The sequence below is a fragment of the Desmodus rotundus genome, chromosome 13, assembly GCF_022682495.2.
Source record: "Desmodus rotundus isolate HL8 chromosome 13, HLdesRot8A.1, whole genome shotgun sequence".
In the NCBI taxonomy this organism is placed as follows: domain Eukaryota; kingdom Metazoa; phylum Chordata; class Mammalia; order Chiroptera; family Phyllostomidae; genus Desmodus; species Desmodus rotundus.
Window position 1 is genome coordinate 46,000,863 of NC_071399.1, and position 24,486 is coordinate 46,025,348.

General features: G+C 36.8%; 1 protein-coding gene across 3 annotated transcripts in view; it reads left to right on the plus strand.

Annotated features, from left to right (window-relative positions):
* Positions 1–21,439, plus strand: part of SPRYD7 (SPRY domain containing 7) — a 28,561-nt gene extending 7,122 nt beyond the window's left edge. The window contains exons 3-5 of one of the 3 annotated variants that reach the window (XM_024569884.4): positions 940–1,106; positions 9,028–9,130; positions 17,823–21,433. In XM_024569884.4, the coding sequence (XP_024425652.1) occupies positions 940–1,106; positions 9,028–9,130; positions 17,823–17,920 (368 nt within the window). In that variant the 3' untranslated portion in view covers positions 17,921–21,433. Of the gene's footprint in view, positions 1–939; positions 1,107–9,027; positions 9,131–17,822 lie in introns of all 3 variants that reach the window. The other 2 variants (XM_024569871.4, XM_024569877.4) reach the window with 2 other exon arrangements.
* The last annotated feature ends 3,047 nt before the right edge of the window (positions 21,440–24,486 follow it).

Genomic DNA, 24,486 nt, shown 5'->3' on the forward strand with positions numbered 1-24,486 from the left:
ATTAGAACTGTTGTCCTTTGAAATTAATTATGTTTTTATTTGTTACCCTTAAAATTGTCCCACTTTGGAGGATAAATTATAATAGTCAAATTATTTAAGAGGACGATACAGTGAAGTTCAGACATGCAGCATTTTGATGGTCTCACTCAATCCAGAAAAATTGATTGATAAGGTGGTCTTCATATCTTCTTCTGTTTATAGAATCTGTCCTGATTTTAATAAGAACTGGAAGGAGACAGTTTGAGACAAAATCCAGAGATCTAGGTATTCTGTTTGGCTGGTTAAGAGGAGAGCTGCTTGCTTTAAAAGTCAGCTTAGGCCAAAAGTCTTTAAATTCACTGATTTAAGAATTGGATAAGAAAATGATTTTACACTTTATCAATAATTTTCTCCTCTCCATGATATTGACCAAGTCATATATTATGTGTCACATATTATAGATGCAAAAACTAAAAATAATAATTTCCCACTCTGCAAGGTAGTGCTAGAAATAGAACCCCACACCATTTGAATTCAATGTGTAGCTTCTAAAAAATCCTTTTTAGAGAAAAATAATATGAAAAAGCTATATATTTTTAAATATTTACTCTCTGCTTTATTTACCCATTTTTTTGAGCACATACACCATTCCAAGTGCTTCACTTGAATTATCTCACTATGTCTTATAATAACCTTGTAAGGTAAGTATTCTTGGAGTCCACAATGCACAGGTGACTAAGCAAAGAGACAATAAGTAACTTAACAAAGATGATATAGCTACATCAGGATTTAAACCTAGGCAGTACAACTCTAGAGCCCATTCTCTTATCTCCTAGGCTATACTAAGTCTGCAGAGAACATAGTATAATTTGCAAACTACTTTTTAAAGATTTCTTGGGAGGAAAAAAGATTAACAACAAATAGTTCATTATATTTTTAGGAATATCATTATATTTTTAGGAATCTGGGGTGTTGGTGTCGCAACTCAGAAAGTTAACTTGAATCAGATTCCTCTTGGCCGAGATGTGCACAGTCTGGTAATGAGAAATGATGGAGCTCTGTACCACAATAATGAGGAGAAAAACAGACTGCCAGCCAACAGCCTTCCACAGGAGGGAGACGTGGTGGTGAGTTTTCTTGTGGAGTTGTCTTCCACTGTACATTATTACACCTGAACTGCTTTTAGTATATGTACTTTTGCCTGGGAGTGTGTGGTTTGAATTACAAAGCACTGAGATTATATCTACATTTTCTAAGGAGAGCACTTGGTGTGGATGCCTTACCAAACTATTTTCTTTTTATGGCTGTTACTGGTGAGGGATATCAGTGTAAGACCTTATTTATATTCAGGAGAATTAATAACAGATAAGTAGCTGATCAACATTTCCTGCATCTTCACATCAGGGAAATCTTAACCCACAATTTTGAAAGTTTGTTCACCCTTTAATTAGGAAATAGTAGGTATTTTTGCAGCTGGAGGTCTCCTAGAGAAAATTTTGACATTTATTGCTTAATTTGTTAGGAACCTCTGTTAAGGAATTACAGCAATTTATCCCAAGTGTTGGTCCTCATTAAACTTAATCTTAATAAACTTACTTCACATTCAGAACCCTTCAAAGAAATGGACTTGAAATCTTAATACAGGGGAGTCATACTCATGGCTGAGGATGGCTATGAATGCAGCCCAACTCAAAATCGTCAATTTACTTAAAAATATTACTTAGTTTTATTACTTAGATATGTACATTTTCTGTACTAGTGATCACAAACTTGGGACCCACTCGATGATTTTAAAACATTATCGAATGGGCCGCTGCATAATTAGGGTTATTATGTGAGAACATTTTTGCTTATCTGTGGTGGTGGTGGATACCATGAAAATTATGCATGAACTTTTTTTGCTCATCAATTTTAGCAAGTGTTTGTATATTTATATGGCCCAAGACAACTCTTCTTCTTCCAGTGTGGCCCAAAGACAGCAAAAGTTTGAACGCTTCTGTCTTAAGGCTTTCCCAAGGCCACCCTATTGAAAATGTTATCCAAAGATCCCTTTCTGAGGAGAGATTACAACTGTTACCACAGAAATACAAAGGATTGTAAGAAATTACTATGAAAAACTATATGCCAAGAAACTTGAAAACCTAGGTGAAATGGACATTTCCTAGAAAAATATGATCTTACCAAACTGAATGAAGAAGCAGCAGAAAGCCAGAACAGACTATAACAGCTTACGAAATTGAAGCAGTAATCAAAAAACTCCCGACACACAAAAGCCCTGGACCAGATGCTTTCACAGGAGAATTCTACAAAGCATGTAAGGAAGAGCTAACCCATATACTTCACAGACTATTCCAAAAAATCCAAAATGATGGGAGACTCCCAAACTCTTTTTAGGAAGCCAGCATCATCCTAAACCCAAAACCAGATAAAGACACAACAAAGAAAGAAAACTTCAGGCCAATATCATTGATGAACATACATGCTAAAATCCTTAACAAAATATTGCCAAACCACATCCAGCAATACATTAAAAAGATCATACACCATGATCAACTGGGATTCAACCCAGGGATACAAGGATGGTACAATATTCACAAATCAATAAACGTAATACATCACAAAACAAAAGGAAAGACAACATCACATGATCATATCAATAGATGTGGGAAAGCATTTGGTAAGGTACAGCACCCATTTATGATAAAAACATTCAGCAAAATGGGAATAGAGGGAGCATTCCTGAACATAATAAAGGCCGTATATGAGAGACCTATAGCCAGCATCATATTCATTGGGCAAAAACTAAAAGCTTTCCCTCTTAAGATTAGGAACAAGACAAGGATGCCCTGTCTCACCACTCCTATTCAACATAGTACTGGAAGTCCTAGCCACAGCAATCAGACAAGAAAAAGAAATAAAAGGCATATAAATTGGAAAGGAGGAAACGAAACTGTCATTGTTTGCAGATGGCATGATAGTGTACATAGAAAATCCTATACATTCCACTAAAAAACTACTCAACCTAACAGGTGAATTTGGTAAAACAGCAGGATATAAAGTGAATATTCAGAAATCAAAGGCATTTTCATATACCAACAATGAAACATCAGAAACAGAAATCAGATAAAAAATCTCATTTGATATAGCAACCAGGAAAAGAAAGTACCTAGCAATAAACCTAACCAAGGAGGTAAAAGACCTATGCTCAGAAAACTACACAACACTGAAGAAAGAGATTAAGGAAGACACAAACAAATGGAAGCATGTACCATGTTCATGGATGGGAAGAATTAACATCATCAAAATGGCCATAATACCCAAAGCAATTTGTAGATTCATTGCAATCCCTATTAAAATACCAATGACATATTTCACAGATATAGGAACAAACATTTCAAAAAGTTATATGGAACCATAAATGACCCCAAATAGCTGCAGCAATTTTGATGAAGAAGAACAAAGCAGGAGGCATCACAATATCTGATATCAAACTGTTTTACAAGGCCACTGTAATCAAAATAGCCTGGTATTGGCATAAGAACAGACACATAGACCAATGAAACAGAGTAGAGAGCACAGAAATAAACCAAATCTCTATGGTCAATTAATATTTGACTAATGAGACAGAAGCATAAAATGGAGCAAAAATAGCCTCTTCAACAAATGGTGTTGGGGAAGCTGGACGGCTACATGCAAAAAAATGAAACTCGGTCACCAACTTACACCATACACAAAATAAATTCAAGGTGGATACAAGATTTAAATATATTTAAGTTATGACATCATAAAAGTCCCAGAGGAAAACATAGGCAGGAAAATCTCAGATATTCCATGCAGTAATATTTTCACTGATATGTCCCCCAGATTAAGGGACGTAAAGGAAAGAATAAACAAATAGGACCTTATGAAAATATAAAGCTTCTGCACCACTAAAGAAAACAGCATTAGAATGAGAGGAGAGCCAACAACATGGGAAAATATTTGCCAATGATACCTCGGACAAGGGTTTGATCTCCAAAACATATCAAGAACTCACATGACTCCACTCCAGGAAGACAGACAACCCAATTAAAAAATGGGCAAAGGACTTGAACAGACACTTCTCCAAGGTAGACATATAGTGGACCCAGAGACATGTGAAAAGATGCTCAGCATCACTAGCCATCAGAGAGATGCAAATTAAAACCCCAATGAGATACCATTTCACCATGGTGAGAATGGCCACCATAAGTCAACAAACAACATGTGTTGGAGAAGATGTAGAGGAAAGGAAACCCTAGTGCATTGTTGGTGGGAGTGCAGCCTGGTACAGCCACTGTGGTGGAAAACAATGGAATTTCCTCAGAAAAATATAAATGAAAGTGCCTTTTGACCCCACAGTTCCAATGCTGTGATAATATCCTAAGAACCCTGAGACACCCACCAGTCCATAAGAACCTATGTACCCCAATGTTCATAGCAGCACAATTTACAATAGCTAAGTCCTGGAAGGAACTTAAATGCCCTTCAATAAATGAATGGATCAAAAAACTATGGTATATATATAGGATGGAATACTATGCAATAGAAAGAAAGAAAGAGCTTCTACCCTTTGCAACAATGTGTGTGGAACTGGAGAGGATTATGCTAAGTGAAATAAGCCTGGTGGTGAAAGACAAATACCATATGATCTCACCTTTAAGTGGAACCTCATCAACAAAACAAACAAGGAAGCAAGCAAAATATAACCAGAGACATTGAAATTAAGAACAATCTGACAGTAACCAGAGGAGAGGTGGGAGGGGATAATGGGAGGAAAAGGGGTTTGAGGAACAACTATGAAGGACGCATGTACAAAACCAAGAGGGGGTGGAATCAGGGGAGGGAGGTATGGATGGCTGGGTCAGGGGGAATGCAGACAACTGTACTTGAACAATAATAAAATAATTTGAAACAAAACAAAACAAAGATTGCTTTCTGTCTTTTCCAGATACTTCCTCTCATAAGGTGTTATCCAAGAACCATATACACTGAGTTCAGGCTCTTTTAGGTCTCCTTTAACAAAGGTGCCCTTATACACAGAACTGTGAGCTCCTGGCTCTAGTCCCAAGTTGAAAGGAATCTCTAAATAATGTTTGAAATTTTCCAATAATAATGTGACACAGACAAGGTAAAGTCAGGTTATTGAATTAAATACACAGTATTTTGGAGAGAATGAAGAAAGATGTGGAAATTAAGATTTTCTGCAAAAAAAAACCCCAACCCCCCAAAAAAATATAAGGAACACTTGGTTACTAAATAGGTAAATTGTTAAAGTGTTTTTCCCCTAAATTGGCTAAGAACAAAAGAAGACAAAAGGCATAAACTTTTTCTTTTTAATATGCTTTTCCATGTTCTGTTTGAATAGTTAGTTCTGTATTTGTAGATCATTGCCAGATGTTCATAATATGGAACACCATTATTCAAATGGTTATTTCTTATGAGAGAATCTTGAAGTCAAGTTGATGCTGTCAGCCTGTTTACATTAACAGATAAAATTCAACATGAGAAAGGATAATCTGTAGCAAATGTTTTTCTCTGTTAATGTACTGCACTTTTGTTTGTTATTCTGGTCTTTCTATTTTCATTCATTGAAATGACTGATACCACAAATGGCCAGATTTAAGAATGTCATTTTTCATCTGTCAGCATTATTAAATTAGACTTTGATTTTTCATGCCCTTTTGATAAAAGGACTAAAAAAGCTGAAATATATGCAGAATCAAGAAAAATAAAACATTACCCTACCATTTTAAGTTTATCTTCCTAGTTCAAACACTTGAGAATGAATTTTATCAAATTGCTGAAAGTGTCATTGGAAAAGTGGACTAGATTATAAAATAGGAAAAATTCTCATATGTGTAGAATTTCAGTCATACGCCATTCTCTGAGGAGAAATCAAGAAGAATAAGCTATCAAGATCCAACCAAATGATTATATTCATACAATAATCATGTATCAATGGCCTACTATAGCAGTAGGAAGGCATAACTGAAACAGTTTGTGTTTATTTTTCCTTTTATAAATAATTTTGAAAAATGCAAATTACATTCTAAAATTGCATTTTTCAGTTTAATTTTAGAGAAGTTTGATAAACACTTCTCTAGCATTTATCATGGGACAGGCACTGTTTTAGTTGCTTGTCAAGGATTAAATTGTTTAATCTTCATAAATGACCCTATGAAATAAGTAGTATCATGATCACCATTTTATAGATTAGAAGAAGTAACTCCTTTTACAGGGTGATCCCAGGGTTATAATACAGGCAGTTTAATTTCAGAGTTTGTTCACTAAACCTGCACACAATTATTGGTAAGTGTATCATTATGTCAAAATCAAACCTAATGTCTGGATCAGTGGTGTCAAACTCATTTTCACCAGGGGCCACATCAGCCTCGCAGTTGCCTTCAAAGGGCCGAATGTAATTTTAGGACTGTATAAATGTAACTGCTCCTTAACTAGGGGCAAGGAGTTCAGCTGCCACCAGGTACAAACAAAGTGCCAGGCTGGATAAAACAAGATGAAGGGCTGGATTTAGCCCATGGGCCTTGTGTTTGACACCTGTGGTCTAAATCATATAAAAAGACAGATTAAGTTAGAAGACACTTGAACCAAATGCTGCTGGTGGCAGCTGGGGTTCTTACATCTTTTCTCACTCCTTTCTTTGGTATTGGTATGTATTGGGATTTTGCTCTTATGCTGGAGGCTTGTGTTTAAAGCTTGCTTACTTGCTGTAGGTTATGTTGCACCCAGGTGGTGATGGGTGCCTGGGTTAGGACCTGGTCTGAACTGCTAAAATTTCCTGCAGTCCTATAAAGAGTAACACTTTGTGTTTTTTTTTGTAATTGTTTTTGTTTTTTAAATGAAAACAGACCTCTTCCTTTAAAAAGCTAATCCCAGCTATCAGTTGTCTTTATGATTATATTTAAATACCGAAACTGAAATGAAACAAAGGCAATCAGTTTATCTTTCTCAAAATTCCTTAGCTTTTTTTTAAAGATTTTATTTATTTATATTTAGACAGAGGGGAAGGGAGGATGAAAGAGAGGGAAAGAAACATCAATGTGTGGTTGCCTCTCACATGCCCTCTACTGGGGGGCCTGGCCCGAAACCCAGGCCTGTGCCCTAACTGGGAATTGAACCTGCAACCCTTTAGTTTGCAGGCCAGTGCTCAATCCATTGAGCCATACCAGCCAGGTATTCCTTATCTTTTAATAAGGAATATTAATATTAATCAGTATTCCTTATCTTTTAATAAGTTATTATTTAACCTTGGTTTTGCTAAGATTTGAAGAGACTATTTTAACACATTGATTTATCTGAGCCTTTGCCAAAAGCAGGGGAGTAAAGACTAGATCAGGGATGTTAAACTCATTTTCACCAGGGGCCACATCATCCTCACGGTTGCCTTCATAATTTTAGGACTATATAAATGTAACTACTCCTTATCTTTTTAAATTGATAAAGTTTTTCTACAGTCAGAAATCCTTGAAGTGGTTGCTGCTTGGTCTGTGATCATTTCTCTGTTGAAAAATCTCTGCTGTCTATTCTGAATTCTTTCAAGGAAAGCTCTCTTTTTGTCATCAGTCAGTAATGATTGTATTAGGTTTTAAAGAGCATTTTTAAAGTTTAAAATGACATGCCAGTTAAGAATAAGTATTCCAAAACAATACTATATAAGGTATAAATCCCATCTCTGCCACTTTCTAGCTGTGTAGCTTTAGGTAAATTATTTAACCTCTTTGTGTTGTAGTTGTAAAATGCAGACAATAATAATACCTTACTTGTTGTGAGGATTAAATGAATAAATATGAAGTGCCTAGAATAGTGATTGGTATCTAACTTTCCCAGCATTTTGATAATAATAATTGTTATTGCCCTGGCTGGTGTGGCTCAGTGAATTGAGCGCTGGCCTGCAAACCAAAGGGTCACTGGTTGGATTCCCAGTCAGGGCACATGCCTGGGTTGTGGCCAGGTCCCCAGTAGGGGGCATTCAAGAGGCAACCACACATTGATGTTTCTGTCCCTCTCCTTCTCCCTCCCTTCCCCTCTGCCTAAAAACAAATAAATAAAATATTTAAAATAATAATGTTATTTATTATGATTTTTATTCCAATATTTTTAAAAATCTTTTGAACTGTTGTATTTCTGTTTTTCAACTTGATAGTGATTACCAATTATAGCTGATCCTTGCACAACACAGGTTAGGAGCACCAACCCCCTGCACATTCAAAAGTCCACATATAACTTTTGACTTCTCCAACATTTAGTTGTCCCTCGGTATCCATGGGGACTAGTTCTAGGACTGCCCATGGATACCAAAATCCATGGATGCCCAAGTCCCCTATATAAAATGGCATAGATCAATGCATACAGTTTACCCTCCACATACTCCCAGCCATGGGTTGAAAATACTAGATGTATTTATTAAAGAAAATCTGTATATAAGAGACCTGTATAGTGCAAACCGTATTGTTCTGGGGTCAACTGTATATTAGTTATAAGTCCAAGCTTTACTTTGATAATACACTTGACATATCTGAAACCAAGGCAAAGAAATACAGAAATGTATGGTTTCTTTTTGGAAATAAATTATATAAAGACACTTAACAACATGAGAACAATGAAAGTCAGTAAGCCCTAATGGTGAAAACTTTATGGTTTCCCCCACTTTAGATCAAATTAAGGTCTCTCTGTTGACAGTATGCCAGTATTATATCATCCTAAACATCCAAAATATAAAATCCAGATTATCTAAATGTAATACTAGGATTTAAACAGGTATCATTTATTTTACCTCTGATGTGGACTCTTGGGATTTTACCTACCCTAGCCCCACATAATCACCACCATTTTTTTTAGCTCAGTTCAAGTAGAAGTCTACCAAATTGTAAGCCCTTAAGGAAAGCTATTGGGACTTTCTATTTAATTATCTTGTGTACCAGGCTCCACAATAAGTACTTTCTGACTGGTCAGATTTTTATGAAACATTATATTTTTACCATTTAAAATACTTCCTTTTGTTTCTAGGGTATTACATATGACCATGTAGAATTAAATGTATATTTGAATGGAAAAAACATGCATTGTCCAGCATCAGGTATAAGAGGGACAGTGTATCCAGTTGTTTATGGTAAGCTAAAATATTTGTAAATATTATTTGATATATGTTAACTTTTGCTAAGGACTTTGTTACTGGGAATGTGTTCAGCAGGATAACACAGTCCTGTTGCAGGACTAAGGAAGGTTTTTATTCCCAAGAAAAGGTTTGTAAGTATAGTTTCTGTACAAGTATGTCTTATAAGAATTGGGTTACTTAGAGATAATTCTATACCACTTAATTACTTTAATTTTTATTACAGAAAATTTCAAAAATGTTTAAAAATAAAGAGAATAATATAATGAACCCTCATGTATCCATCACCTATCTTCAAACAATTATTAACTTGTAGCCAATCAGATTTCATTTAACCCCAACACTCCCACTGTTTTTGACCTCCCCTCCTTGGATTATTTTGAGACAAATTATTTTACTCATAAATATTTCATGTGTATATCTAAAAAATAAGGTATCTCTTAAAAAAAGTAGCCAGAATGACTTTATCACTCTATCCTGCTTTATTTTCTTTATGTTACTAACTTTAAATAAACAGATACATGATTTTTCTGTCTATGGTTTTAGTAAATCTAAAAGTACTTTCTCATTTAACTACTCTATTTAAGTTCTTAGATTTGAGCCTTAATAAAAACTAATTATTAACTTTTTGTAATAATTTCCTAGAAAATTAGCAATGTTATTGAGAACTTACTGTTTGGGATGTCAGAAAAGTAAGCAATTACACATGTAAATATTTAACAATATGATATTAACAACCAAAGCCTGTGTTTTATGTTTTAACTAAGGTTTTTATTAGTCTTCTTTTCTCTAAAAAATTACTTTTCAATGATTTTACCTTCTGCATCTTTACATGTAAAAACTGTACTTTTCATTATAATTTATAGTTTATGCTATTACAGTTGTCCCAAGTTTTCCTCCTTTGTCCTCCTTGACCCTGCACCCACCCTCACTCCCTCAGGCAATCCCCACACCACATCCATGTCCACGAGTCCTAACGATACGTCCTTTGGCTATTCTATTATAGCGAAAGATGTACTTTATGTCCCCATGACTATACTGTAACTACCAATTTGTACTTCTTAATCCCTTCACCTTTTTCACCCATCCCCTCAACGCCCTTGCCATCTGGCAACATAAAAATGTTCTCTATATCATGATTCTGTTTCCGTTTCTTGTTTGTTTATTTTGTTATTTAGATTCAATTGCTGATGTATATTTATTACCATTTTATTGTTCATATTTTTTATCTTCTTCTTCTTAAAGAAGATCCTGTAACATTTCGTATAATACTGGTTTGGTGATGATGAACTCCTTTACCTTTTTCTTATCTGGAAAGCTCTTTACCTTTCCTTCGATTCTAAATGGTAACTTTGCTAGGCAGAGTAATTTTAGTTATAGGTCCTTGCTTTTTATCACTTTGAATATTTCTTGCCAATCCCTTCTAGCCCGGATAGTTTCTTTGAAAAATCAGCTGACAATCTTATGAGTGCTCCCTTGTAGGTAACTCTTGCTGCTTTTAAGGTTCTCTCTTTATATTACATTTTGGCATTTTAATTATGATGTGTCTTGGAGTGGGCCACTTTAGGTCCATCTTGTTTGGGACTCTCTCTGCTTCCTGGACTTGTATATCTATTCCTTCACCAAGTTAGGGAAATTTTCTTTCATTATGTTTTCAAATAGGTTTCCAAATCTTTGCTTTCTGTCTTCTTCTTCCGGCACCCCTATTATGCAGATGTTGGTATGCTTGAGGTTGTCCCAGAGGTTCCTTATACTATCCTTATTTTATTTGTATTCTTTTTTCTTTTTGCTGTTTTGATTGGCTGTTTTTTGCTTTCTTATATTCCAAATTGTTGGTTTGATTTTTGGCTTCATCCACTCTACTGTTGATTCCCTGTAAATCATTCTTTATTTCCATTAGTGTATCCTTCATTTCTGACTGGATTTTTTATGCTGTTGAGGTCCTCAATAAGTCCTTGAGCATCATTATAACCAATGTTTTGAATTCTACATCTAGTAGGTTGCACGTCTCCATTTTCTTTAGTTCTTTTTCTGGAGTTTTGTTCTGTTCTTTCATTTGGGCCATGTTTCATCTACTTATTTTGGCAGTCTCACTGTGTTTGTTTTTATATATTAGATAGAGCAGCTACATCTCCCAGGCTTGGTAGATTGGCCGCCAGACTCTGTAGGACACCTACTGTCCTGTAGAGTCTGGCGGCATAGCCTCTGCTGTTATCCAAGCTGGGTACTCCAGGTGTGTCCACTATATGGGCTGTGTATATCCTCTTCTTGTAGTTGAGCCTTGATGGCTGTTGGCATGTCCAAGGTTAAACACCAACTGTGTTCTGTCAGGGTTACACAGCATAAGTTACAAAGCAGTCTACAGATCACTGCTACATTTCTGGGCTTGGAGGAGCCCAGGTGAGGCCATGCTATGATCCAAGGCTAACTGATGCTGGTACCAGGCCTGGGGCAATTTAGAAAGGGGTTACTCACTGAAGCCAGATGTTGCTTGCTTGAGAAAATTTAGGAAAATCTGAAGTGCAGGCCAACACAAGCCATTTATATGAAAAAGCCACTGGAAACACCTTGGTTGGGCCCTAAAAGTTGGGTGGAGTGGGCTTCAAGGAATCATCAGGGTCGGGGCAAACAGTGTAAGCCAGGTTGATGGAGTCTCAGAAATGGCATTCACCTGCTGGCTGTGTGAGGGTGGAAGAGGGTTCAGAAAAGGAACAATGGCCTCTTCCAGCCCTTCTGTCTTGGAGAAAGCTGTCCCCCAGCTCTCCCTCTGATGCTAGCCAATTTAGTTCCTCCCTGTATGCCTCTGATGCCTTTTAATCTGCTGCTCCCACACTGGAGCTTAAAGGGAGTGACTCTGTGCAACTTTGTGTAGGGGCCCTTCACTCCTGTGGAGGATGTGGGTGATCTGATTCAAACTTTTTTCTTAAATATTGTTACATTTATTCAGTGCATAGGGTTGAGATCATGACTAGCTGCTTGTTTGTATGTAACTAATGTTAAGCCATAACATTTAAGCAGTCAGTCTGCTTATAATACATGTTTCATAAGGGTGCACGTTCAATATAAATTATATCCGAGAGATACCGTGAACTCTGTAGTCAGTGTTGATGTAATTGTGTATTGTTTCCACAAACTCAAAGTCATTGTCTTATTTTATTTTTTTTACCATTTAAAATGGCTAGAAAAATACATTGATTCAATAATCCAAGAGATGTTGAGGAACTTTAGTGAATGCTACTCAAGTCCAATGATGAGAATGATAGAGTCTCATATACCCAAAAAGGGATAAAATGTAAATTTAATTTCAAGTATGCATTTCTATGACACCGTAAATTTAGATTCACAAAAGCCTGATATAATGGAATATTACAACCAAACGAAGTCAGGACTTGACACTGTGGACCAAAAGATAGACACATATAATGTGGCCAAGAACACCAGAAGATGGCGTATGGTTATATTCTACACAATTTTGAATATTGCAGGAATAAACGCTCAGATTATTCATATTCTGAACAGCAATATGAAATAAGGCTCAGAGTATTTATTAGAAATCTTGTAATGCAGTGAGTGTCTGAACAAATAAAAAGGTATTCAGAAATCTCTACAGGTGTGCACAAGGCTCTGCATCTGAAATTTCATCAGTTTCAAACACAAAGGGAAATTCTAATGATGTACTAGATAACGACTCCCTCAACAAGCAGAAAAACAAAAAAATGTGTTAGGCGCTATGCATCCAAAACAAGTTGCTTATCAAAATATTTTTGCAAGTGTTGTGAAAAGTATTTATGCTTTGAGCATAGCAGTATTATTTGCGATACTGTTATATTTTGCAAAACCAACTATTGAAGATCCTGATTAATGTTAAAGACATATTTTGCTTGTTAGTTTTTAGCAATATCCATGTTTCCATTATTTGAAAATATTTTTTTATTCTTTATGTTTTAATATTTCTTTAATAATTTCTAGATTGTGTCTGAAAAAATTAGATTAGCCAAACCGTCCATATGGGGGTTTTTTATGTAAAATAAAAGGCACATTTTTATTTTCACCAATAACTTTATTGATTTGGACATTTTGGGTATATAAGCTGTCTCCCATGTGATATAATGTTGACCATTCTCAATTAATCTCTCAGTTTGATCGCTGTCAACTTCAACTAATTTACCTGACCGTGGAGCATCATCTAGCAAGAAATCATCAGCACAAAACTTCTCATACTATTTTTGATACATTTAATCACTCACAACACGTTCTCCATATACTGCACAACTTATTTTTGTATTTTGATTGTGGTTTTACCTTTCTTGAAATAATAAAGTATAATATGCCAAATATGTTGTATATTTTCTCCCATCTTCAATATTAAGAAGGCTACACAAAAACTCACCAATTTTGATAAGTTTTTAAAAATTTTATTGATTATGCTATTACAGTTGTCCCATTTTACCCCCTTTAATCCCCTCTGCCCCGCACACCCACTACCACCCACATTCCCTCCCCCTTAGTTCATGTCCATGGGTTATACATATAGGTTGTTTGGCTTCTATTTTCCCTATATTACTGTTAACCTCCCCCGTGTCTATTTTGTACCTACCTTTTATGCTGGTTTTTCCCTGTACCTTTTACCTCCTCCCCATCCCTGCTGATAACCCTTCATGTGATCTCCATTTCTGTGATTCTATTCCTGTTCTAGTTGTTTGCTTAGTTTGGTTTCTTTTTTAGGTTCAGTTGTTGATGTGAATTTGTTGTCATTTAACTGTTCATACTTATGGTCATCATCTTTTTCTTAGATAAGTCCCTTTAACATTTCATATAATGAAGGCTTGGTGATGATGAACTCCTTTAACCTGACCTTATCTGAGAAGCACTTTATCTGCCCTTCCATTCTAAATTATAGTTTTGCTGGATACAGTAATCTTGGATATAGGTCCTTGCCTTTGATGACTTTGAATACTTCTTGCCAGCCCCTTCTTGCCTGTAAAGTTTCTCTTTTCTGATTTCTCAAAAGAAACCTTGCCTGTAAGGTCTCTTTTGAGAAATCAGCTGACAGTCTATGGGAACCCCTTTGTAGGTAACTGTGTCCTTTTCTCTTGCTGCTTCTAAGATTCTCTCCCTCTTTTTATTCTTGGGTAATGTAATTATGATGTGCCTTGGTGTGTTCCTCCTTGGGTCCAGCTTCTTTGGGACTCTATGAGCTTCCTGAGCTTCCTGGAAGTCTATTTCCTTTGTCAGAGTAGGGAAGTTCTCCTTCATTATTTGTTCAAACAAGTTTTCAATTTTTTGTTCTTCCTCTTCTCCTTCTGGCACCCCTACAATTCGGATGTTGGAACATTTAAAGATGTCCTGGAGGTTCCTAAGCCTCTCCTCATTTTTTCGAATTCTTGTTGCTTCATTCTTTTCTGGTTGGATGTTTCTTTCTTCCTTCTGGGCCACACCATTGATTTGAGTCCCAGTTTCTTTTGCATCACTATTGGTTCCCTGTACATTTTCCTTTATTTCTCTTAGCATAGCCTTCATTTTTTCATCTAATTTGAGACCAAATTCAACCAATTCTGTGAGCATCCTGACTACCAGTGTTTTGAACTGTGCATCTGATAGGTTGGCTATCTGTTCGCTGCTTAGCTGTATTATTTCTGGAGATTTGATCTGTTCTATCATTTAGGCCATTTTTTTTTGTCTTGGTGGGCCTGTTATGTAAAGGGGCGGAGCCTTAGGTGTTCACCTGGGTGGGGTAACACTGGTTGCTGTGCTGTGACGCTGTACGTGGGGGAGGGGTCGAGAGGGAGCAGTGGGGCTTGCTCCACTCTCTGCTGGCTTTCAGTCACTCCCTCCACTACCCACAATCAAACTGGGCCCCTCTGGTGCTGATTCCCGAGTGGATGGGCTTGTGCACACCCTAGGCCCCTGTGGGTCTCTCCAATGACCTCTCCTGTGAGGCTGGGAGTCTCTCCTGCTGGCGCCCCAACCTCCACGGGTGTTTTCAATCAGAGGTTTGAGGCTTTATTTCCCCGAGCTGGAGCCCTGGGTTGCGCAGTCTGTTTCGCTCCCCCGCAGTTCCTCCTGGTTTATCTATGTGCTAATGTGGGGCTGAGGGGTCTGCTAGCTGCAGGCTGGCCTGCCCTGTTCCACAATCCACCACCTCTCTGGGCCCGTCCACGTTGCCTCAAGTCCTCTCCACCCCGGTTGCCCGTTTCCGCCCCTCCTACCAGTCTGGATGGATGTTTCTTCTTTATCTCCTTGGTTGTCGGACTTCTGTGCAGTTGATTTTCTGTCAGTTCTGGTTCTTTTTTGTTTTTAAGTTGTTGTCCTTTTGGTTGTGGGAGGAGGCTCAGTGTGTCCACCTACACCTCCATCTTGGTCGGAAGCTCCTTCATTATTTTTTCAAATAAGTTTTCAATTTCTTGCTCTTCCTATTCTTCTCCTTCTGGCATTCCTATGTTTCAGATGTTGGAACATTTAAAGTTGTCCCAGAGGTTCCTAAGCCTGTCCTCGTTTTTTTGAATTCTTGTTTCTTCATTCTGTTCTGTTCCATATTGGGCAAGCCTAAAGTCCATTCCTTTATTTACTTAAATAAAAGGAAATGTAACTTAATACTCAAAATAGTTTAGCCTGAGAAGTGAAATAAATATTAGTAGAATGACTGGTTTATTCAAATGAGTAGCAAGTAAAATTATCAATATAAATTGTTTCATTGATTTTGCATTATTTTTAATGTAATAGTTACAGATAGTAAATTATATAAAGTATATTTTATAAATTGGAATTGATAAATCAATCTAATTGAATAAAATACATTAACAGTCTGATACTATCACAGATAAAAAGAAAACTTAAGTTCCCTTATCTTTGTCCTCCAGGCCATCCCTAAATGTATATCATTCCAGCCATTCATTTGGTCTGTTCGTACACTCAGTCTATGGAAAGAAAAAACTGTATAACCCTCAAGACAAGAGTCATGGCAAAGTTTACTTCCAGGGTAATCTAAATTCTCAATATTTTTGGCAATTCCTTACATCTCTAGACATCCAGACCTTCACTATACTTCTTCAATTTCCTACTCAATTCTCTGCAGATGACCTTGCCCTCTACTTTATAGAGAACAGAGTATCAAGAGGGAATTCCACCTTCCCTCCCTTACCCTCCTGAAGCTTTTCTGGGTCTACTCCAATCTTGCCTCCTTTAATCCCTTCTCAGAGGAAGCGGTATCCTTCATGTTCAGAAAACAGTCTATAGTTTATATTTCAAACTCTCCAACTCTGGGCTTCAGTTTTTCAGCTATTTCATCTGTATCTCATGTCATCAACTTCTATTTTCAGTGCCTATAAACATTCTGAGTCATTCTCATGTGAAAAAACCCTCCCTTAAACTCATACCCCTCACTAGCCCTATGTTTATCCTTCTATATGGCTGCATTTCTTATAGAATAGCTTATACCACTGTATTGCATCATTCATTTGTTCTTCAACCCAGTTTGGCTGCCTTTACCACCACTTCACTGAAATAACCCTTGTGAAAATCACTAATACCTTCAAAAATGTCAAATCCAGTATTTAACTTTTTTCAGCATTTATTATTAAAGTATTTAGTAATGTTCATTAAATATATCTGTGCGATTTGACAATAGCTATAAAGTGATCACCGATGTCATTACCACAGTCAAGATAGCAAGCTTATTTATGAACCTTCAAAGTTTTTTTCTGCTCCCTTATAATTGTTTCTGCTCACCTCTCCCCACCCCCGACCCAGTCAGGCAACCACTGATCTGCTTTCTGTCAGTGCAGATTATCTTGCATTTTTAGAGTATTAAATAAACAGAAGCATATAGTTTGTATTCGTTTTTATCTGGCTTCTTTGAGTCAGTATAATAACTCTAAGATTCATTCATGTTGCGTTAACAATATGTAGTAACAATAATTCAGTCTTTTTTGTGTGTGTGGCCAAATACTGTAGTTCATTCTGTGGATTTATCACAATTTGTATTTCCTTTCATCTGTTAATGGTTGTTTTTAGTTTTTGTGTTTCCTTTCATTTGTGTTAGGTTGTTTTTAGTTTTTGGCTGTTAAAAATAAAGCTGTTACAAACATTTCATGTACAAGTCTTTGTATAGCCATATGCAGCCATTTCTTTTGGGTAAATGCTGGTAAAAACATGTAGATGCTAAATAAGCCCTGAAGTCTAGTTGACAGTATAGTATCAATGTCAATTTTCTGGATTTCATATTGTACTGTAGTTATATAAGGTGTTACCACTGGAGACTTTATGTTATTTTTGCAACTTTCTATGAATCTATAATTTTATCAAAATGAAAAAAGTAATTTTCAAAAAAAGTAATGGATCTTTTAAAAAATAATAAATGTCAGTAGTATGCAGTTTAGAAAATTGGTAAATAAAGAAAAATTAAAATTATGGGCGTACCATGTACAGACATATAATAATATTGATAATAACTAATACTTATATTAATAATGTTAATAATTATTGATGATAATGTTTTGATACACAGATTTTGTTTTTCATTGTGGACATTTTTACCCAATAGGATTATGTTTCGTAACCTGGAGAGTAGATGCATTTATTCTTTTCGCCTATTGATACTATCATATTTTGGAAACAGTTTATTTTTAATTATTCACAAAAATTAAAGGTATTTTCTTCTAACTTATTTATTTTCTTTTTCTATCTCTAGTTGATGACAGTGCAATTTTGGATTGCCAGTTCAGTGAATTTTATCATACTCCTCCACCTGGTTTTGAAAAAATACTATTTGAGCAACAGATCTTCTGAATGTATTTGTTTTTGAAACTTGCATTTCTGTACTTTTAAGTGTTTACCATTTAATAAAGCTTTACCTGACTATAGATGAAATATATTCTTAAAAATATGCTTGTTAATGTTGTTTAAGGAACCGGTGTATTCAATGTACCACCCAGATATCGTGATTTAAAATACTGATGTTTTATGGTATGAAATCAGCACTTTGGGCTGTTTTCATTTTTATTTAAGTTTTATTTAAATAAATATAACTGGGTATGATTAACAGTATTAAGTGGAAATATGTATATAGATATTTAAAGGGTAATCTTTCTTACATAAAATATTTGTTTTAATAGAGACAGAGTTGAGTGGGTTTTTGTTAAAGTTTAGATTTCATCAACTATTTTAAGACTGCAGTCTAATAATTTTGTGTCTCATGGCCTTTTTTATATAGATTATAACAAATTGACAAATTTATATTATTGGCAACTTTATTTTTGCAATTTATTTACTATAAGATGTACCCCTTTTCTCAAAATTTAAATTGCTTATTTCATTTGTCATTCCTTTTGATTTGCTTTGTGAAAGGAGATAAATGTCTTAGTAATTGTTATTTTGTTGAAGACCATTATGCTGTGTTACTTCAATACCAGAGTAAATACTGGTTGATTGGTGATACAAGGGGGAACTGCTATAAAAAACAGATTCTCTCCTGGAGGGCAGGCCCCTTGTAGTACAGGGTTCCCCCACTAGGTGAGTGTTCTAGGAACCCATCTGTATCAGTGTACCAGCTGGCATTGTTGTGGCTGCATTCAGCTTTAGTGAATTTTTTATGAAAACTCCTTGAATACATTTGCCCATTTTATGATGGATGATTTATGAGCATATCTGCTCACACTGTGCTGAGCATTCAGTAGTTTTTGACTAAAAACAGGCATGACCCTTGTGCCCATCCTCCCTATTCACATGATTTCGCACTGAGTGCCTCTTTTTTTGTTTCCCTGAATAAAAAAGGTCCTAAAGGGAAACATGTTGCTGATGTGGAAGAGGAGAAACAAAAAATGGTGGAAGCACTAAAAGGAATCAAATGGATGAGTTTGAACACTGTTTTCAGCAGTGGAAAAAACGTCTCGATAGGTGCATTGCATCAAATGGAGGGTACTTTGAAGGTGACTGAAGCTTAAACATGTAAGAATAAATACAGAATTTTTTTATATAAGTAGATTCTGTTTTTTGGGGGGAGGGGTCTACCCTTGTGTAGTGCACACTGGCAGACATTTATAATAAATAGTGTGATCCTTTAAACTTAAATCTAAATGAGATTATTCTTCTAAGGACTTCTATTTAAATGTGTGTTTCTCTGTAAGGAATAATAATACTAATTGAGGAATATTCACTACTATATTAAATACATTTTCTTCCTGTTCTGTTAATTATAAATTCAATTAATTATTTCAGAAGTTCAGAGATAAGTGAATCCTCCCCATGACCTGAACTTTGGCCTAGTTTTCAGTAAAATCTTTTAGTTTACACCCGCCTAACCCAAACTATTCATTGTACACATCATTGGTACAGTCCTCTTCAAATGAACATGGCAAGGATGCATAAACTTCACTCCTTCATGAACAAGAGAACAGTACAGTGTATCAGAAAAATATGGGCATTAGGACTTCTGGCCAAGGTGGAGGCGTAAGTAGATACACTTTGCTTCCTCGCACAACCAAAAGATGGACAACAAATTTAGAAACAAAAAAATAACCAAAACTGCCAGAAAATTGAACTGTATGGAAGTTCAACAACCAAGGAGTTAAAGAAGAAACATTCATTCAGCCTGGTAGGTGGGGCGGAGAGGATGCCTGTGGCAAGGCGGCAGTGGCTGGCAGACTGGGCGGTCCCAAATTTGGGTGTGAATAAACTGGGAGGAACAACTGGGGAGTGAGACTGAGCGACCCAGGATTCCAGCGTGGAAAATAAAGCCTCAAAACCTCTGACTGAAGAAATCTGTAGGGGTTGTGAAGGTGGGTTTCTTGAAACTCCCAGTCTCACAGAAGAGTTCATTGGAGAGGCCCAAAGGATCCTAGAATGTACACAAACCTGGGAAACAAGACCTGAAAGGGCACACTATGTTTGTGGGAAGTGAGGGAAATGACAGAAAGTGGGGCTAGAGCAGAGCAAGCAACTATCAGCTGATTTCCCAAACCTTGCAGGCAAGAAGGGGCTGAAAAGAAGTATTTGAAGTCATGAAAGGCAAAGACCTACATCCCACATTAGTGTATCCAGGAAAGCTATCATTTAGAATGGAAGGGCAGATAAAGGGCTTCCTAGATAAGGTCAAGTTAAAGGAGTTCATCATCACCAAGCACTTACTATATGAAATGTTAAAGGGACTTAGAAAAAGAAGATGATCAAAAATATGAGCAGTAAAATGAGAAGATGGCAGAGGAGTGAATGGAAGTCACACTGACTTCCTCCCAGGGCCAATCTGGAATTACAACTAAATGCGGAGAAACCACCTGGAGCAAACAACTGAGCAGTAGTGAGAGAGCAGCCGTATAACCTCGGACAGACAGAAAAATGAGCTTTGGCACAACCTATCTGGTAAGGAGTATGTTAGAGACTCGAGAGGGCTGGCTAGGTGCCCACAGGCAGCATCACTGGAGGGATAATTAAGTGGCTGGTTGGGTCCCTCTGAGAAGAATGGGGTCTAAATCCTAAGCTAGGATTCCCAGCCCAGCACACCAGAGCCCCCAAAGTACACAGGTAACATCCAACAGCGAAAAGCAGCAGGGATGCAGAGACAGATGGCTGGAGATGCAAGAGCCATTTAAAGGGCCAAAACACACATTTTCATTTGCAGCCACTTACCCTGGGCTCTGGCAAAGACAAGGACAGAGTGGGCTGGTGACGCCTCAGGACAGACTAAGGACTGAAGCTTTGGGGAGTGAACTGAGAGAGTAGATGCCAGGATCCCAGTGCTGAGTCATCCACCATAAGGCACTAGCCATCATGCTTAGGCAGACCATGCCCCTCCAAGCAGCAGCAGCCTGAGGGGAAGCAATAGCCCTGACCCCAGGAGGTTCTCTGCCCTGGCCATGTTGTGCTTAAGCCTGATTGTTGAGTACTGATTGCCTAGATTAACAACCAAAGGAGATAGCCACAAACAGTGGATCCCTGGCAAAGGTGGGGTGGGGGGGGTGCAGAGTGGACTAGAGAGACTTGAGGAGACACTGAGGATGGAGGCATTGGGGAGAGGACTGAGAGAGTAGCCGCTAGGATCCTGGTGCTGAGCCAACCTCCATATGGCAGCAACCATCCTGTTCAGGCAGACCCTTCCAAGCAGCCACAGCTACAATAGCCCTGACCCCAAGAGGGATTTGGACCCGCCCTATGGTGCTTAAACCTGACTGCTGATTGCAGAGTGACTGGATTAACAACTGAAAGAGGCAGCCTGGGACAGCAGTTCCCTGGAAGTACAGAACAGGCTGCCAAAGTTCAGATGGGGTCAACATATGACATCTCCAGAGGCAGATCCAGAAAGAAAAAAACAGTGGTAAATACTAGAGGCTATGGAGATGAAATCCACTGTGGTCTACTCCATGATTTGCGATATTTTATTTCCTGCATAGATTTTTAACATTCTTGTCCATCAAGTTTGCAAATATTAAGTCACTAGATTTTATACTATAGCTATTTCAATTCATATATTTTCCCTCCCTCCTTTAACCACATTTTACCTTCCTCTTTCCTTGCATTATTTTCATTTCAAATATTTTTTTCTCTCTAGCTACAACTTGTTTCCATTCCATACTCTTACTATTTCTCCCCCATCCAGACACACAAAACCAATTTTCTTGTCAAGAGTCATCTCACATCCTTTTCCCCTGCATTTAAAATACCAGCATTCCCTCTACACCTTTATCAATCTTTGCTAGTTGGTTGTGGGTAGGGTAGTTGTTGCATTGTTTTTCAATTTTATCTTTAGAGCTTCACTAATTCTGTATTTCAAATATCAAATTTTACTTGTATCCTCTTGTACTTTTTTTTTCTCAAATTTTAATTTTGCCATCTTAGCCTCTTTTTTTCTTTTTTGTCTTCTATTTCTCTTTCATCCTGCCCTTTTATTTTTCTTTATTCTCCTTTTTCTCTTTTTTCTTTTTCCTTACATTCCAAATTTTAATTTTTCCCTTAGCCTGGTTTTTGTTCCTCACTCTTAGTATTCCCTCTCCCTCTATCATTTCAAAATCACTTCCCATTCTTCTAAAAATCTCTTAGACTTTTCTTTGTTTTTTTTTTTCCCCCCTCCTATTCCCATACCACTTATACTACTTTTAGTTCATTTATTCTTGATAGTACTGTGGTGGATCTTTCTCTCCAATTTGACTCCTATATTTTTATTAATTATGTACTGTTTTTCCTTTATTTTTCTTTCTCTTGTTTTATTTTATTTTATATTATTTTAATTTCTGTTTAAACCTAATACTATATGCCTCCCTTCTCATAATCCATTCCACATGCTTTATTCCCTTTTTTATTCATGATGTAAATTTTACCTTCTCTCTTTCCATTGCTCTAACTCCCAACTCTTATTAGTGCTCCTTGCTCTTACCATCTTCACATCTTTCAGTAGGTCATCTCTTATCCCCTCTCCTTTCTTATAATAATCTTTATACCATTATTAATACGGGTTCATTTGCTGTTGAGAGTAGGATTGTGGGGATGAGTTATTTTTGCAGGTGTGGGTTTGTTTCCTGGGCTTTGAAGTTTTCTTTTGGCAGCACCTACAGAACAGCACACAAGATGTGGTGGGCAAAGTGACCAGTCAACAAGCTGGAGGAAAGGACCCACCAAAGAATGACCCAACAATAATCAAAACACAGTTGTATCCAGAGAACCAAAATAAATGGCATAAAAGGTATCCCAAGAGCATCTAGCTCAGGTGATCAAGGATACAGCACCAGTAAATCTCACAGACCTCCTACCATAGAAGTTCACACAAAGTCAGGAAATCGAAACACATCAGTTTAAGAAGCAGAAGCAAATGAGAAGGGTCTCACAAATAATAGCAAGACAAAGAAACAACCCCCGGTCAAAAGGAAAGGAAGAGTCAAAATGAATGCTAAATGAAACAGGCAAGTCAACTATCAGATATTGAGTTAAAAATGATGGTTATAAGGAAGCTCAATGAGCTCAGTTTGAATTACCAAAAACTACAGGGAAAAATGAGGAACTAACTGCAAATTACACCATCATGAAAAAGGACATAGAAGCAATCATCAAGGGTCAAGAGGAAATGAAGAATACAATATCTAAATGGAAGAACACAGTAGAAGGAATCAAAAGGAGGCTAGATGAAGCAGAGAATTGAATCAGGGAGCTGGAGGACAAGGTAGAAAAATCTCCCAAAAAGGGCAAGAAAAGGAAAAAAAAACCCTCAAAAAGTATGAAGAGGGGTTAAGGTAAATGCAGGACAACATGAAACAAATAATATCTGTCTAATAGGGATACCAGAAGGAGAAGAAAAGCAGCAAGGAATAGAAAATCTGTTTTAAAAAGTAATGATGGAAAACTTCCCTAATTTGATGACAGAAAAATCTATAGAAGTCCAGGAAGCAGAGAGAGTCTGAATAAAGAGGAATGCAAAACCCACTGCAAGACACATCATAATTAAAATGGCAATATTCAAAGGATAAGAGAGAATCTTAAAGAAGAAAGGGAGAAACAAGAAGTAACATACAAGGGAGCCCTGATAAGGCTAGCAGCGGACTTCTCAATAGAAACATTACAAACCAGAAGAAAATGGCTAGAAATATTCCAAGTAATGAAAACCAAGGACCTGCAACCCAAACTACTCTATCCAGCAAGGCTCTCAATTAAAATGGAAGGTGAAATAAAGAGCTTTCTGGATAACAGAAGGCTAAAAGAATACACCTCCACCGAATCAGCATTGCAAGATATGCTAAAGGCATTGCTTTAAGAAGACAAAGAAAATAGTGAGAAAGAGAGGAACACAGGTACAAAGGGAGTAAAATGGAAATGAAGAAGTACTTATTAATAATAACCTTAAATGTAAATGGATTAAATGCTCCAATCAAAAGCGTAGGTGAATGTATAAGAAAATATGAGCCACACATATGCAGCCCACAAGATACCCACATCAAAACAAAAGACATACACAGACTGAAAGTGAAGGGTTGGAAAAAAATATTCTAAGAAAACAGACAGGGAAAAAGAGCTGGGGTAGGAATACTTACATGTGATTAAATACATTTCAAAACAAAGGCCGTGAAAAGAGATACAGAAGGACATTTCATAATACTCAAAAGAAGAATCCATCAAGAAGACATAAACATTGTAAACATATATGCACCCAACAAAGAAGCACCCAAATACATAAGTAAACTCTTGGAGGAATTCAGGAAAGATATTGACAGCAACACAATTATAGTAAGGGATTTTAATATAAATGGATTGATTTTACAAAAAAAATATGAACAAGTATGTTGCAACATTGAACAATGCGCTAGATCAAATGGACTTAACTGATATATATAGAACCTTTCACCCCAAGGAAGCAAAATACACATTCTTTTCAAATG